We start from the raw sequence: 12,545 nt of genomic DNA, 5'->3' as shown, positions 1-12,545 counted from the left end.
CGGAAAGCCCCTGCACAGCAGCACTCACTGCACCATGAGCTTAGCCCGTCTGACGCGTGAGCGCAAGCAGCTCCTCGAGGCGCAGCAGAGCGGCAAAACGGCGCCGTCCACAAGCGCCAACAGCACCGCCGCCTCCGTCAACTCCTTCAACGCCGCGCAGGGACGCATTCGCGCAGACATGCAGAAGCTGGATGGAGTCATGAGCGAAGTGAAAATGGACTCGATGGACTGGTACGTGGTGCACGTCTCCTACACGCCGGTGCGTGGCATCTGGAAAGGTGGCACGTTTAACTTCCGCCTTGTTTTCTCCAACGACTTCCCCTACAGCGGCCCGAAGGTGCGATACACCGGGCCGCGCCGCATCTTCCACCCCAACATCGAGGGCGACGACGGCAAGGAGGACTGGGGTGTGTGTCTCGGGATGCAGACCGAGTGGCGGCCGACGTGCACCATCAAGGACATGGTGGTCGCGATCGAGATGCTGTTTGCGCTACCGAACTACGATGACCCGCTCCCCGGCGTGGCGAAGACAGCGGCGCAAATTCTGAAAGACGAGCCGAGTCGATTTGAGCTGATCGCGAAGCGGTGGATGGGCGGCAACTACATCATCTAGGCAGGAGCACCCCCTCCCCCTCCGCCTTCACGCGCTCCACCGCACGACTTGGCGGGCCCTCGCCGTGTCGTGTAGATGCGTAAGGCGGGGCAGAGATCGGAGGACGGCTATTTTATGAGGTGGGGTCATGCGCGATGGTGAGCATCTTTCTCGTACGCTGCAAAGAAGCGGTTTGAGCCTGTGCTAAACACGCACACGCATGCGCGCACAAACATGCATGTTAGGAAATGCGGGCGACGGAGAATGCGTGAGTGAGTGTGTGTGTGTGTGTGTGAGAGAGAGCGAAGGGGGAGTCGAGGCGGCGCACATCACATGTTGTCTTCTTCCTTTTGGGTGTGGGAAAGGGGGAGGTCCTGTTTGCCGTCACCAGCTCACTTTTTCATCGCCATCTCCCACCTGCGTCTCCGACCAGCCGGCAACGGGTGCGCCAACTCCACCCTCCCCTCCCTCCGCCCTTTTCTTTGCTGGGCGCAGTCATCGTTTCATCGCCGTTCCCTTCTTGTCGTGGCTCTTTCCGCTCTGTTCGCGTAGGCGGCAGCGACTGTGGCGGTGACACCTCTGCTGCGTGCCCGACGTCTTTTGAACGCCAGCGCTGTGTAGTGTGCATGCACGTGTCGATCAGCCTCTGTTCGAGTCATGTCCCGGGCCCTCTTTGTGGGGTAAAGGAGCATGGTGTCACGCGGCGGCCTGCAGTCTTGACGTTGCTGTAACAGCCTCTCCTTCCTCACACTCCGTCTTTGTTTCGTGTCCGCAACTTATCGTGCTGTGCTGCAGCTGCTCTTGTGGCTCCTCCCCCTCCCCCCCACCCCTCAGGTGGGGTGCGCGACGCAACTGTCTACAGAACTGCCACCAAGAGGAAAAAAAAGGTAAAGACGAGGTGGAAGGCTCGCGGCGGGCACCGTCCCCCAGCGTGGCCGCACTGCTCTCAATCCACTCATCAGCGCACCACCACCACATCCCCCTCCCCCCTACCCCAGCTTAGGCGCAGAGAACTGCAGGGACGTGAGGGAGGTGGACGACGGTGGGTGGCGCAGATGCATACCGTGACATATCACAGGACTCTCCTCCCTGTCACCGGTACCTGCATGCCGTGACGATGTCCCTCCTATGCAAGCACGCATATACCAACCTCCCTCTCCTCTCCCTCTCTCCTTTCGTCGTTCTTCCTCTCCTCGCCAACTGTCGTGGTGTCCCATGGCAGCAGTCCGTCCTCAATGGGCTTAGCGGGGTGTAGCCCCTCCTACCCCCTGTCCATCCGTGTGTTTGGTTCGTGAAGGAGTGTTCTAGAGGCGACACGCATCGGCAAAAGGCGCTGCTGATAGGCAAGCGTACGCACGGCATCGCTAGTGGGTTCATCAGGCGCCCAGTTGCACAGGGCAGGACACCGCTTCCCCCCCTCCCCCGTTCCGTTTTATTCTCTGTTGGGTACAACTCTGCCTATTGTTGGCTGTGGCGCTCACTTGCTTTCCCTCGCAGTGCCCACAAGCGTACACGTGCCTCATCTCTTCCCCCCCCCCCTCCCTACCCTTCTCTGTCTGAGTCGGTGAGCAGCTCCGGTGATCTGCTCGTGCACCGCTCACAATGCCGCCAGCGAAAGGCTCTGTCAAGGAGGACCCGGTCGCCTTCGAGCAATCCGTGATCACTGCCCGCAACAAGGTGCGCGAGCATGGCATCCCATACACCAGCCCCGGTGGCGGCGAGGTGTACCGCGACGGCACCGTGAGCGGCTTTGTACGCTCCATCTACGAGTACCTCGTCGATGAGCACAACCGGCCGAGCTACTCGTCCACCATGATCCGAGGTCCCGACCTGCACACCCGCCCGCCGGCGTGGCTGGAGGACAAGAACACGGCCATCGATGGCTCGCCGCTGACGTCTGTGGAGCTCCACGCGCCTGGGCACTGGTCTACGGTGTACAAAAAAGAGCTCGAGGTGGCGGAGGCCATTCAAGAGGTGAAGCGGCAACGCCGATATGAGCAAGACAACGACCTGATCGGCGTCATAAACCGCGCACGCCGGTACTTTGGCCTCTCTCCCCAACTCGACGAGGCGGAGGTGAGGAGCCACGTCGAGTCGCGCCACCGCCTAGAGGACGAGGCGCGGCGGCTGCGCGCGTCCACAGCGCCGGGAGCCTCAGATGACGAGGTGGCGCAAGGGGGAGAGGAGGACTGTGGTACGTCATCGTCGCCGCATCCAATTGGCACGCTGCCCCGAAACAAAACTGCTGAACTCTTGGCAAACGTGCCACAGCAGCGCCGGAGCGAGCACGGCGGGAACGGGGTGCGGCACACCTGCGGGGCGCTGACAGCACCGTGGTTGGCGTTGATGGAGTCTATTGAAACAGGCCGGCCCCTCACACGAGTGGCGAACGAGTACAGGCCGCGCGTTGACTACTACGGCCTCGACCCATTCCTCGACTCGGCGCCGTCTGTGGTGTGGTTCTGCACGAAGTGCGGCATCGCCATCGGTCTCGCCCACGGCACCGCAAAGGCCGTGCAGGCGATGAACGTGGATGTGCAGTTCCTGAAGGCGTCGGGGGTCGGCGTGCTGTCGATCCTGAACATGTCTGTCTTCGCCAGTGTCGTGAAGTGGGGTGGTAACACGACCGTCTTCGCGTGTGCCTTCTGCCTCGGCGACCGACTGATGCGGTGGATTAAGTCGTACACGCTGCCGCCGCACGACGCGCGGTGCCGCTCCACATCGAACTACGTGATGGGGCTCTCCTTCTCTGGCGCCATGGTGGGTGTGCTGCCGTGGTGGGTGTTGAACGACACGGGGTTGGCAATGCGCATGGCGGCGTCAGGGCTCGCCGTCGGTGGGGCTCTGGGGCTGATGGTGGGCCTGAGCATCCAACAGCTCGTGGCTCTGAATACGGCGCGGCTAGACGCGAGCAACCGGCAACTGCGTCGTTACGAGGCCCTGTTGGCTCGCCAGCGAGACTGGGCGGAGCAGGTTCGGAGCAAGTACACGAGTTCCGCCTACGTCTGGTGGTGAGAGGAGGGAGGGTGTGATGAAAACGGAGGGGTCGGCTCACTGCGCACCTCGCGAGGGGCGGTGCGGCGCTTCTCGCATTTTTTCTTTGTGTGTGTGTGTGTGTGTGTGTTCCTCTGCCTTCTAGTTTAGGCCTGGTCGCTCCTGCCATCGAAGGCGGTACGGTCGTGGACTCGCGTGTGCGTGGCGGCACTTGTCGAACGCGTGCGGATGTTGGGAAACGACGGCGCGCAAGTCCATGGCAGGCTGTGTGGTTCTGTTGTGTGGACGGAGACGGAAAAGACTGAGTTGCAAACGGGGACTTTGTGAGCCTGCGTGTCCATCATGTCCCCCTCTTCACGTCCTCTCGCGCCCTCCCCCCCCATCCCCACACACACACACACACCTCTACCTGTCGAATGACTCCCACCCGTGCGAGAGCTGAGCGCCGCTTGCAACGGAAGAGAGAAGAGAGGGGGCGAAGAGGTGTCGAACTGCATAACATGTGCGGTGCACAGTGTGCTAAGGGCGCCCATCGCAACACGACCAGATGCGGTGGATGCTGCAGCGGTGTTTCTGCTGCTACGCATACCTGCGTGCTCGCCATGTGGCGCGGTGGTTGTCCTTTCTACTCACATATGTATGTGCGACTCTCTACCGCGTGCTCCTCGCCTCCCCCTCCCCTTTTCCTTTTCTCTTTTGTGGTGGAAGGGAAGTAGCGGCGAACGGGACGTGGCGACATCTGCCCTCCCTCCCCCCTTCCTCTCCTCAGCGCTCCTCTTGAGCAGCCACACCGTCTGTATGCCTGCCCACCCATCATCGTACTCCTGATTCTACGCGCACGCACTTCGACTACCGAAATAAAAGCTCCACAAGCAGGAAAGCCGAATGAGCGTCAATGCGATCAAGGCAGCGTGGCACGGCGCGGCGGAGCTGAAGCGGCACTGCAACCACGTTATCAACACACTAGGACCGCAGACGCCACCTGAGGCGTTCCTCTACCGCGGGAACGCCTACTACGCGCTGGGGCAGCCGTACTTTGCGCTGGCCGACTACAATACGGCCGCGTCGGTGCTGAGGCTATCCGGCGAGCACCAACGTCGCTGCAGCAAGGCACTTGAGTTGTTCCCGGCAACGCAGACCGGTGTGTACCCCTCCACCGACTCTCATCTACACATCTTTGTCAAGCCAATGCTCTCCAAGTCTTGCGCTATCGAGGCCATCAACGAGCACGTCGGGCGCGGGGTGCGGGCCACGGAGAACATGCCACGCAACAGCGTCGTTGTGCAGTCAACAAGCCCATGGCTTTTGTACCCAACGGAAGAAGGGCTGTGCTCATACTGTGGCGCCAGCCTGCCAGAGCGCAACTTTTCATGCACGAATGACGACTGCCACGAAGAGTACTGTAGCCGCGACTGCCGACAGGAGGCCATGACACACTACCACGCAGCGGTGTGTCGTAACAAGGACTATCAGAGCATTGAACTGGATGTCTTCGCGCAGATGACGGAGGCGGAGAAAGCTGGTGCAGTTGCGGACCGCAACGCCGCCGCAGCGCAGCTCCTCATGCTGCGCGTCCTGTCCACGGGCATGCAGAAGCACGTGGTGCCGTCGGCCATGGGACAGGTCCGCATCTTGTCGGGCCGCCTTACATTCAGCCCACAGGTGCTGGCCAGCTCGATGCTGCACTTGTATGAGCGCCTCACGCGCGCGCTGCACATCGCTACGATCGTGCCTTACGAGGAGATGATAGGCGTCTTGGCGCGCATTACAGCGAACTGCTTCTACCGCGACGGCACTGTGGAGCTCAACCTGCCCCGATCGATGCTGAACCACTCCTGCGCGGCGAACGTCGCTGAGGATGGGCAAACCGGGGCCATGATCACTACACGCGACGTCGCGCGTGGCGAGGAGCTCGTCATCAACTACTACCCGCACCTGAAGGATCTGCCTTACGCAGAGCGCACTGCAGAGCTGGAGCGGCGCGGCTTCCGCTGCATGTGCGCCAAGTGCCAGCGGCGCGAGTAGTTGTACCTCACAAGAACAAGGCATGAGGAGATCGACTCGGGGGTGTGAGTCGCCTTGTCTGGTGGGGAGGAAAAGGCGAAGGGAAGTGGAGAGGGGCTGGTAGTGGTTTGGCCGAGATGGTCTCGGTGTCCGCCTTCCTCTTACCTGCCCCACCCCTCCCCCCACCCCTCACCCCCTCTTCGCCCCACCCTCCTCCCATACCTGTGAGGCAGGAGAGAGGGAGAGAGAGTCCGGGAGGGAGGGAGGGAGGGGGGATATGTGCCACACAGCCCTGCGCGGCTTGGGCAGCCACAGCTGCCACGGAGTGTTCTCCGATGCACAATGGTGCATGCAGGCTATCCGAGCCCGTTTCTGCTCTTCTCTTCTCGCGCGCGCCTCCGCCCCTCACCACCCACCCCCTTCCCACTGCCTGCACGTTTGAAGTTGAATTGGGTGTGGGGTGGGGGGGGTGAGGGAGAGAGAAGGTGCAGCGAGGGATGGCGAGCAGCAGGTGGAGACTCGTACCTGCGTGTATGTATGCATACATGTACGGATGTATATGTTTGTGTGCTTACCGTTGCCATGCGGCTGCCGTTTATCGTCCTCGAGTTGCATTCTCCATCTGAGGAGAGTACGTCTGTGCAGAGTCTCTCTCGAATTTGCTTCCCTCTGCGTGTGCATGTTTATATATAACCATGTGGCGGCAGCGGCTGGGGAGAGGAGGGAATCGCCACAAACATGCGCGCTCCAACCCACGAAGAACGTGGATCGAAGCGCGGAGAGGGACAGGAGGCTGGTTCGACACGAGCGCACACAGGAGCGTGTGACCTGGCTCTGCGAGACTTCCTCTCGCGTCCAGTCGAGACAGACAGAGGGCGTGGTCGTGATCGCTGCACCCCCACCCCTCCTGCCCGTCTCTCATCCCCCTCTACCATGCGCCCGCGGACGACGCTACGGCCTCCAGCCAGCGCAGCACCTTCGGCCTCTTGAGCTCCTCCTCATCTTTGTCGTTACTTTGCTTTGCAACTGCCTTTTGTGCGGCATGTCGTGTGGTGGATGCGGCTCACGAACACGCACACCCACATACGCCCTCACATGGAGAGAACGAGGCGGCGCATGCGCACGTGCGAGACAAGGGACAGGCACGCCGATTGCACGAAGGCGGACATACATACAGTGTGCATGCACGCACCGCTTCTTGGATCTGCTTTACCTTCTCCCCCCCCCCCACTCCTTACCCTTCATAATCGCAGCAAGACGGGCACGAAACCGCCGTCATGGTCCCCCAACCCCTTGCCTCCTCTCTCGCTGTTTCTCCCCCGGCACAATGCTCCGCACTGTCCTTCTTCTCGACGGCAGCGATGCCATGAACAGCAGCTCGGACTACCTGCCCAACTATCTACTTGCCATGAGGCCACCATTGCTGCGGTTGGTGGAGCGGTATCTCGACTCTACACCACTCGCGTCTCTTGGCGTGGTAGTGATGCGAGATGGGATTAGCCACCGCCTGCTGCCGTGCACAACGAACCGTAACGAAATCGTCGACGTGCTGGAGCGCGACGTCTTCCTGCACGGCGGCTCTGGCAACATGTCAATGGAGAATGGGCTACGGGTGGCCATGTCGGAGCTGGTCGACATGCGCGAGGTAGCGGCCCTGGCGGCAACGACGGCGAAGAAGTCGTCGTCGGTTGGCGCTCAAAACCCGCGTGCAGCGTGGAAGGGGTCAGCGACGCAGCTCAACGTCATTGTGTTGACAGCCTCTGTCACGCTGATTGACCCCACGGATGTCTTCGCCGTCGTGAACATCATGGCCGCCTTGTCCATCCGCATCAGTGTCGTCTCTCTCGTCGGTGCTGTGCATGTATTCGACGTGTGCACCGTCGAAACAGGGGGGACGCTGTATTGCCCCCTCAACTACGACCACCTGCTGCACATCATGGACGAGCTGTCGACGGCGCACCGCGCGCAGGTAGCGATGACACGAAAGAAGAGGCACCAGCGAGGAGGCCGCCGGATGCGAGTCAAGCGACGTCGCGAGGAGGGTGAAGATGTCGAAGTCAACGACGATGACGGCGGTGGCACCGATGCACCGTGCCTTATACCTATTGGATGCCCCGTGTATCTCGAGGCGTCATTGTCCGACAGCGCAGAACCGTCACCCGCGGCCTCCTCCCGCTCCTTCTACTTGGGATGCCCCCAGTGTCATCTCATCCAACTCACTGTCCCCACAACCTGCTCCATGTGCCGCCTGCTGCTGTGCAGCGCGCCGATGCTGTACAGCACGTTTGTGTCGCACAACTCTCTGGTGCCACCGGCAAAGGTGCTCCGCGTGATGCAGGATATATCGCCACCAGCGACGATGCAGCAACCAATACGGTGCAGCCTCTGCATGACCAGCTGTGTAGCAGAGGTGATGATGGGGCACACACGCAATGGCGGACTCGGCAGCCCCGTCGGCTCATCAGCGACGGCAGCCTCGGTGGTGGATGGGGCGCAGGTGTGGCAGTGCAGCGCGTGTGCCTCGTACCGCTGCAACGCCTGCAACGACTTTGTTCTCCACACGATCGGCCTCTGTCCGCATTGTGTGGCGCTGCAGTGAGAGCCTGTGGATGGGCGGGGAGGTGTCGAGTGCAAGGCAGACAACGGCGCCAACGCGCAACGCATCGGCCTGTTATGTGCTGAGGAAGGAGCGGCGGGGCAAACAACGAAAAAGGGAGCGACGAGCAGAGATGACGCCGTCTCACCCGCCTCACGCTGCAGCCCTGGCGTGTTGTTTGTCGCGCTCTCGCTCCCTCTGCCTGTGTGTGTGTGTGTGTGTTAACGCTGACATCGGTATCGCGCAGGAAGGGAAAACGGAAGGAAAAGCATGTCCGGCCGCGTGTAGGCAGGGCGCTGTGAGCCGGCGCATCATTCTGCTTGGCGTGGGCTTTTTCGGTGTCCGTAAAGCTATCATCTCTCTCCCCCCCTCTCTCCCTCTCTTCCTCGCCGAGCGCGTTGGGCCACGTGCACACGCGCAGAAGCATGGATCCCCCTCCCCTTCTGTGCCGTATTCGGTCCTCTTGTGTGATCTGCGCTCGTCTCTGGTAGTCCACACATCTTGCGTGCGTTGACTGCCGTTCCTGTGCAGAGCATCAGTCCGATAGGGGCACACGCGCGCGCGCCCAGGGAGGCACACGTATACGCCACTCACTCCTTCTTCCTTGAGGCCATCGATGCTGCGGCCCACACGCGTGTCGCGGCTCGTCACGAGCGGCACCGTCGCCCTTACACCGTCGTGCTGGACGACGAAGCCCGCTGGCTGGTATCGTGTTCCCAGCAGCAGCGTTCCAGAGACAGAGGAGCTGCGCGTGACCAAGCGCTTCGACTTTCTCAATCACAGCGCGCAGTACCTGTTTCTCGGACAGGTGATGGCCCTCGCCGAGGAGGTCAAGTGCATCCCATGGTTGGAGTGGTTCTACACGGAGCTCAACTTTTCACTGCCACCGACGAAAGAGGCGGAGATGCTGGCGAACTACATGAATGATCAGGAGCGCCTGCGATGCGGACTGCGCAACCACTCCGAGGGTGGCACCAGCTCGTCCGACATTGCGTGGAGCAGGGAACTGAAGGAGCGCGTGCAGCGCCGCGCTGAGGAGGACTTCTGCTGGCTCCTCACACATGATCAGCGCAAAACGGAGAAGTTCTTGCAGGAGACGTTCATCCAGTGGCACCACCGTGCTGACTACCTCGTGACGCGCAAGAGCCGCGAGAAGCGTGAATTCCGCGAGGACCTGACGTTGCAGAAGGTGATCCAGCAAGGACAGGAGCGCAAGCGGCGCATGCAGCGGCGCCGAAGCCGCGACGAGGCGCGGCAGGAAGCCATCAAGTCCGGAAAGGAGTCCGAGTGGGACAACTTCACGCACGACGTGCTGCCGCGTGAGCTGCGCGAGGCGCTCGACCGCGAGAGCGACGGCATGGAGGATGTGCGACTCTCTCGCGCCGGCACGGCGACTGGCGGATGGAGTCGCAGCATGCGCTCTCATCCAAACTTTCGCTAAAGCCGCATCGCGTGCGCGTGCACTCGTGCCGTTGCCCTTTCGACTGCTGATAGAGAAGGGCCCCGTCCTCACATGGTCTCGGCAGAGGCACCGGCGGGACCCCACACAACTGCAGCGCACCAAAGCAGTGTCTCCTTCAGGTGAGCCCGGGAGGCTTTCTGTGGGTGCGGCACGCAGGCGCGGTGGTGGCGCTTGCATGTTGCTTCTCGTCACTCCCCTCTTCTTGCGTCCGCGGTGCACTCCCCCCCCCCCGTTTGTTCTTTGGCAGGCAATGCAAAACTCTTTCGGGATCTCCACGCAGACCGCTCTTCTCCCCACACCCCACCCCCACCTCCTCTCCCCGAGCAGGTGGGGGTGCCTCAAGGCGGTGATGCTACCCACCCCACCTCCGCCAGCCATCCACTCTCACCCCTTCCTTGTCTCTCTTTCCTCTCCTCGGTGCTATCACTTCTGCCGTCAACGTGTGTATCGCACACGCACGCACACATGGTACCCCCCCCCTCATGTGGCGTGAAGGAGTAGCCGCTGCACTGTTCTCCCCATCCTCCTGTTACACCCGTGTGGCTTTCATTGCGCATTCACTGAGGCCGGCATGATCGCCCTCTCGCGTTGTTGCCTGCGATATGTGCCACGGCGACCGCCGGCGTTCGGCGCAGTCGTTGGAGGTGGTACTCGGCCACGGCGCTCAGGTGCGCCGGCACCACGGCAACGCCATCAAGAGACGGCTGCAAACACGGAGGCGGTGGCAGAGGCTGAGGTTGTCGCCGCCCCCACCTCGACATTGGAGGACGCCAAGCGTGCAACCGAAGACCTCCCCCACACGGCTCGGACGTCGCCCCCGCACCTGCAGCCTCACCGCGCGGCTGCCTCTACACCACTGCCGCCCCATCTGCGGTTCCGTGCACTTTCCAAACCGGTGGTCCTCGAGGACGTGCAGGACACGTATGCCGTCACGCCAACGCAGGAGGTGCGCGGCCAGCAGCTGTGGGCGGCCACAAAGGTGCTGCGCGCCAACAAACATATTCGCAAGGCGAATGCCACCTGCGTTGTGGGAGGCGCCAGTGCAATACGACGCATCTGGCGCACGTACAATATCCGGCCGAACGTCGTGTATGTGCCGAACACTGATTCCCGGGTACCGGCGTGGTGCCTCGAGGAGGAGCTGCCGACGGTGATTGTGCGTTGCTCGCCTGTGGCGGTAAGGCGGCACCTGTTGAGCGCCGAGTACAGCGACGGCTACGCTGCCGAGTTCCCGCTGCCAGTGAACTGCGTCACAGATGCCACAGCACTGCTGGCCCCACCACCGGAGCCGGCCCAAAGTGAGACTGCCGTGCCAAGCACGAGCGACGCGTCATCATCGCAGTCGGCAAAGCTCTCGGCGACAGGACCGCCGGCAGCTCGCCCCTTGCACGACCCCTTCGGTCACCACGCTGTGCGAGCCATGCTTGTATTGGTGGGGCTGCGCATCCCCAGCAACGTTGGAGCTTTGTTGCGTGCCGCTGCAGATATGGGCTACGACGCTGCCGTACTCGTCAATTGCGCCGACCCGACGCAGGAGAAGGTGCTTCGAGCGAGCGATGGCACCGCGCTGAGCCCGACCCTGCGCATCTACGAGACGGAGACGACAGAGCAGGCGTGCGTGTCGCTACTCTCCAGCATCGCCGCGCAGCATCGCCTCATGCCGTTTCTGGCGGTACCGTCGCAGGAGGTCGAACCTGCTTTTGAGGTAGCGAAGCGCTTCCACGTCTATAATGCCAAAAACAAGGAAGCGGCCACGTCGCAGGTCAGTGGAGGTGGGGCGGCAGGTCACAGTGACGCCCTCTGCACCCCTCCGCCGAAGCAGCTCGGCGCAATGGTCATCCTCGGCTCGGAGGCGCAGGGGCTGCGTGACCTGAACGGCAGGTGGGGTGTGCCATACCAGCTGGTGACGCTGCCACTGCCCAACCCGATGGTAGACTCCTTCAACGTGAGTGTGGCAGGGTCGGTGCTGATGCATCTGTTCCGCCCCAGCGCGGCATCGCACTTCACGCGGCTCGTGGCGCTCTCGGGAGAAGTGGTCGGCGACTTGTTACCGGCACCTGTAGCAGATGACGACGAGAGCGATCAGCACGCGGAGACAGACGGAGCGGAGGCAAGTCCCCTCTAGTCGGCGGCTGTGCGAGCAGGGGTTGCAGAGCAAAAACGTTCACACAAGGAGAAACACACCAAACCTCGTCCCAGCGTGATGGCATCGAGTACACGCCTCTCACCGTTCAGCCTCCACCTCCGTCACCACCCGTATTGCGGCTGTGCGCACGTACCTGGCGTGTATGTGCGTGTGCCCCCTCTCCATGTCGTGTGCTGGCCTCAAGCGAAGGAAGCGGCGGTGGTGACGGTTGACCTGCGCCGCCACACACGCACCCTTTCACAGATGCAGTGACACTCGTTAGTATTGATCGCACGCCACTCAAGCATGCATGCGTGCTGTAACGGAAACACACACGATTCAGCGTGCACCCCCCCCCCCACACCCGTAAGCCTCTCCTACTCGCAGCGCAGCAGTGACGAAAGGTTGGGAGGCAGGGAAAGGACGAGGGTAGCATGGCTCACCGTCGCCGTTGATTCAACGTGTGTTTGGCTCCACACTCTGCTGCACTATTTCCTCTCTTCTTCCTCCTCCCTTTGTGTGCTCCCCTTGGGCTGCGTTGGACTCACACCACCAACCACCACCCATTCGCCCATTATCGGGCCTCCTCACGTACGGCGTGCGCGCCGTGTGTGCAAGCGAAGATAACGAGAGGGAACGACGGCATCTGTGCGCGGTCGCGCTTGCCTTGGATGTAAATTCGACAGAGCAGACACATACACTTAGCCCAACACAGCGTATATGAGTGGCGGCCCGAACACGGTGGCGGTGCTGCCGTCGCTACGCAAGTCGA

General features: G+C 61.9%; 7 protein-coding genes across 7 annotated transcripts in view; all 7 read left to right on the top strand.

The window, feature by feature from the left end:
* Window positions 1-34: 34 nt before the first annotated feature.
* On the top strand, window positions 35-613 carry LMXM_24_1710 (putative ubiquitin-conjugating enzyme e2; the record flags this gene model as incomplete). Its single annotated transcript, XM_003875939.1, has 1 exon — window positions 35-613. One exon carries the CDS (start codon window positions 35-37, stop codon window positions 611-613), a length of 579 nt encoding a protein of 192 aa, XP_003875988.1.
* Window positions 614-2,194: 1,581 nt separating this feature from the next.
* Window positions 2,195-3,607, top strand: LMXM_24_1700 (conserved hypothetical protein; the record flags this gene model as incomplete). Its single annotated transcript, XM_003875938.1, has 1 exon — window positions 2,195-3,607. One exon carries the CDS (start codon window positions 2,195-2,197, stop codon window positions 3,605-3,607), a length of 1,413 nt encoding a protein of 470 aa, XP_003875987.1.
* An 864-nt stretch (window positions 3,608-4,471) lies between these two features.
* On the top strand, window positions 4,472-5,611 carry LMXM_24_1690 (conserved hypothetical protein; the record flags this gene model as incomplete). Its single annotated transcript, XM_003875937.1, has 1 exon — window positions 4,472-5,611. The coding sequence occupies one exon, from the start codon at window positions 4,472-4,474 to the stop codon at window positions 5,609-5,611; it is 1,140 nt and encodes a 379-aa protein (XP_003875986.1).
* A 1,306-nt stretch (window positions 5,612-6,917) lies between these two features.
* LMXM_24_1680 (conserved hypothetical protein) lies at window positions 6,918-8,189 on the top strand (the record flags this gene model as incomplete). The annotated part of the gene is made up of 1 exon (XM_003875936.1): window positions 6,918-8,189. One exon carries the CDS (start codon window positions 6,918-6,920, stop codon window positions 8,187-8,189), a length of 1,272 nt encoding a protein of 423 aa, XP_003875985.1.
* Window positions 8,190-8,802: 613 nt separating this feature from the next.
* LMXM_24_1670 (conserved hypothetical protein) lies at window positions 8,803-9,627 on the top strand (the record flags this gene model as incomplete). Its single annotated transcript, XM_003875935.1, has 1 exon — window positions 8,803-9,627. One exon carries the CDS (start codon window positions 8,803-8,805, stop codon window positions 9,625-9,627), a length of 825 nt encoding a protein of 274 aa, XP_003875984.1.
* Window positions 9,628-10,219: 592 nt separating this feature from the next.
* LMXM_24_1660 (conserved hypothetical protein) lies at window positions 10,220-11,773 on the top strand (the record flags this gene model as incomplete). The annotated part of the gene is made up of 1 exon (XM_003875934.1): window positions 10,220-11,773. One exon carries the CDS (start codon window positions 10,220-10,222, stop codon window positions 11,771-11,773), a length of 1,554 nt encoding a protein of 517 aa, XP_003875983.1.
* A 720-nt stretch (window positions 11,774-12,493) lies between these two features.
* Window positions 12,494-12,545, top strand: part of LMXM_24_1650 (conserved hypothetical protein) — a gene marked incomplete at both ends in the record, with an annotated part of 1,599 nt that continues 1,547 nt past the window's right edge. The window contains one exon of the mRNA XM_003875933.1: window positions 12,494-12,545. This exon is cut by the window's right edge and continues 1,547 nt beyond it. Within this exon, the coding sequence (XP_003875982.1) occupies window positions 12,494-12,545 (52 nt within the window).

The sequence above is a fragment of the Leishmania mexicana genome, chromosome 24 (assembly GCF_000234665.1).
Source record: "Leishmania mexicana MHOM/GT/2001/U1103 complete genome, chromosome 24".
Lineage (NCBI taxonomy): Eukaryota > Euglenozoa > Kinetoplastea > Trypanosomatida > Trypanosomatidae > Leishmania > Leishmania mexicana.
This window is presented reverse-complemented; position numbering and strand designations above follow the sequence as displayed.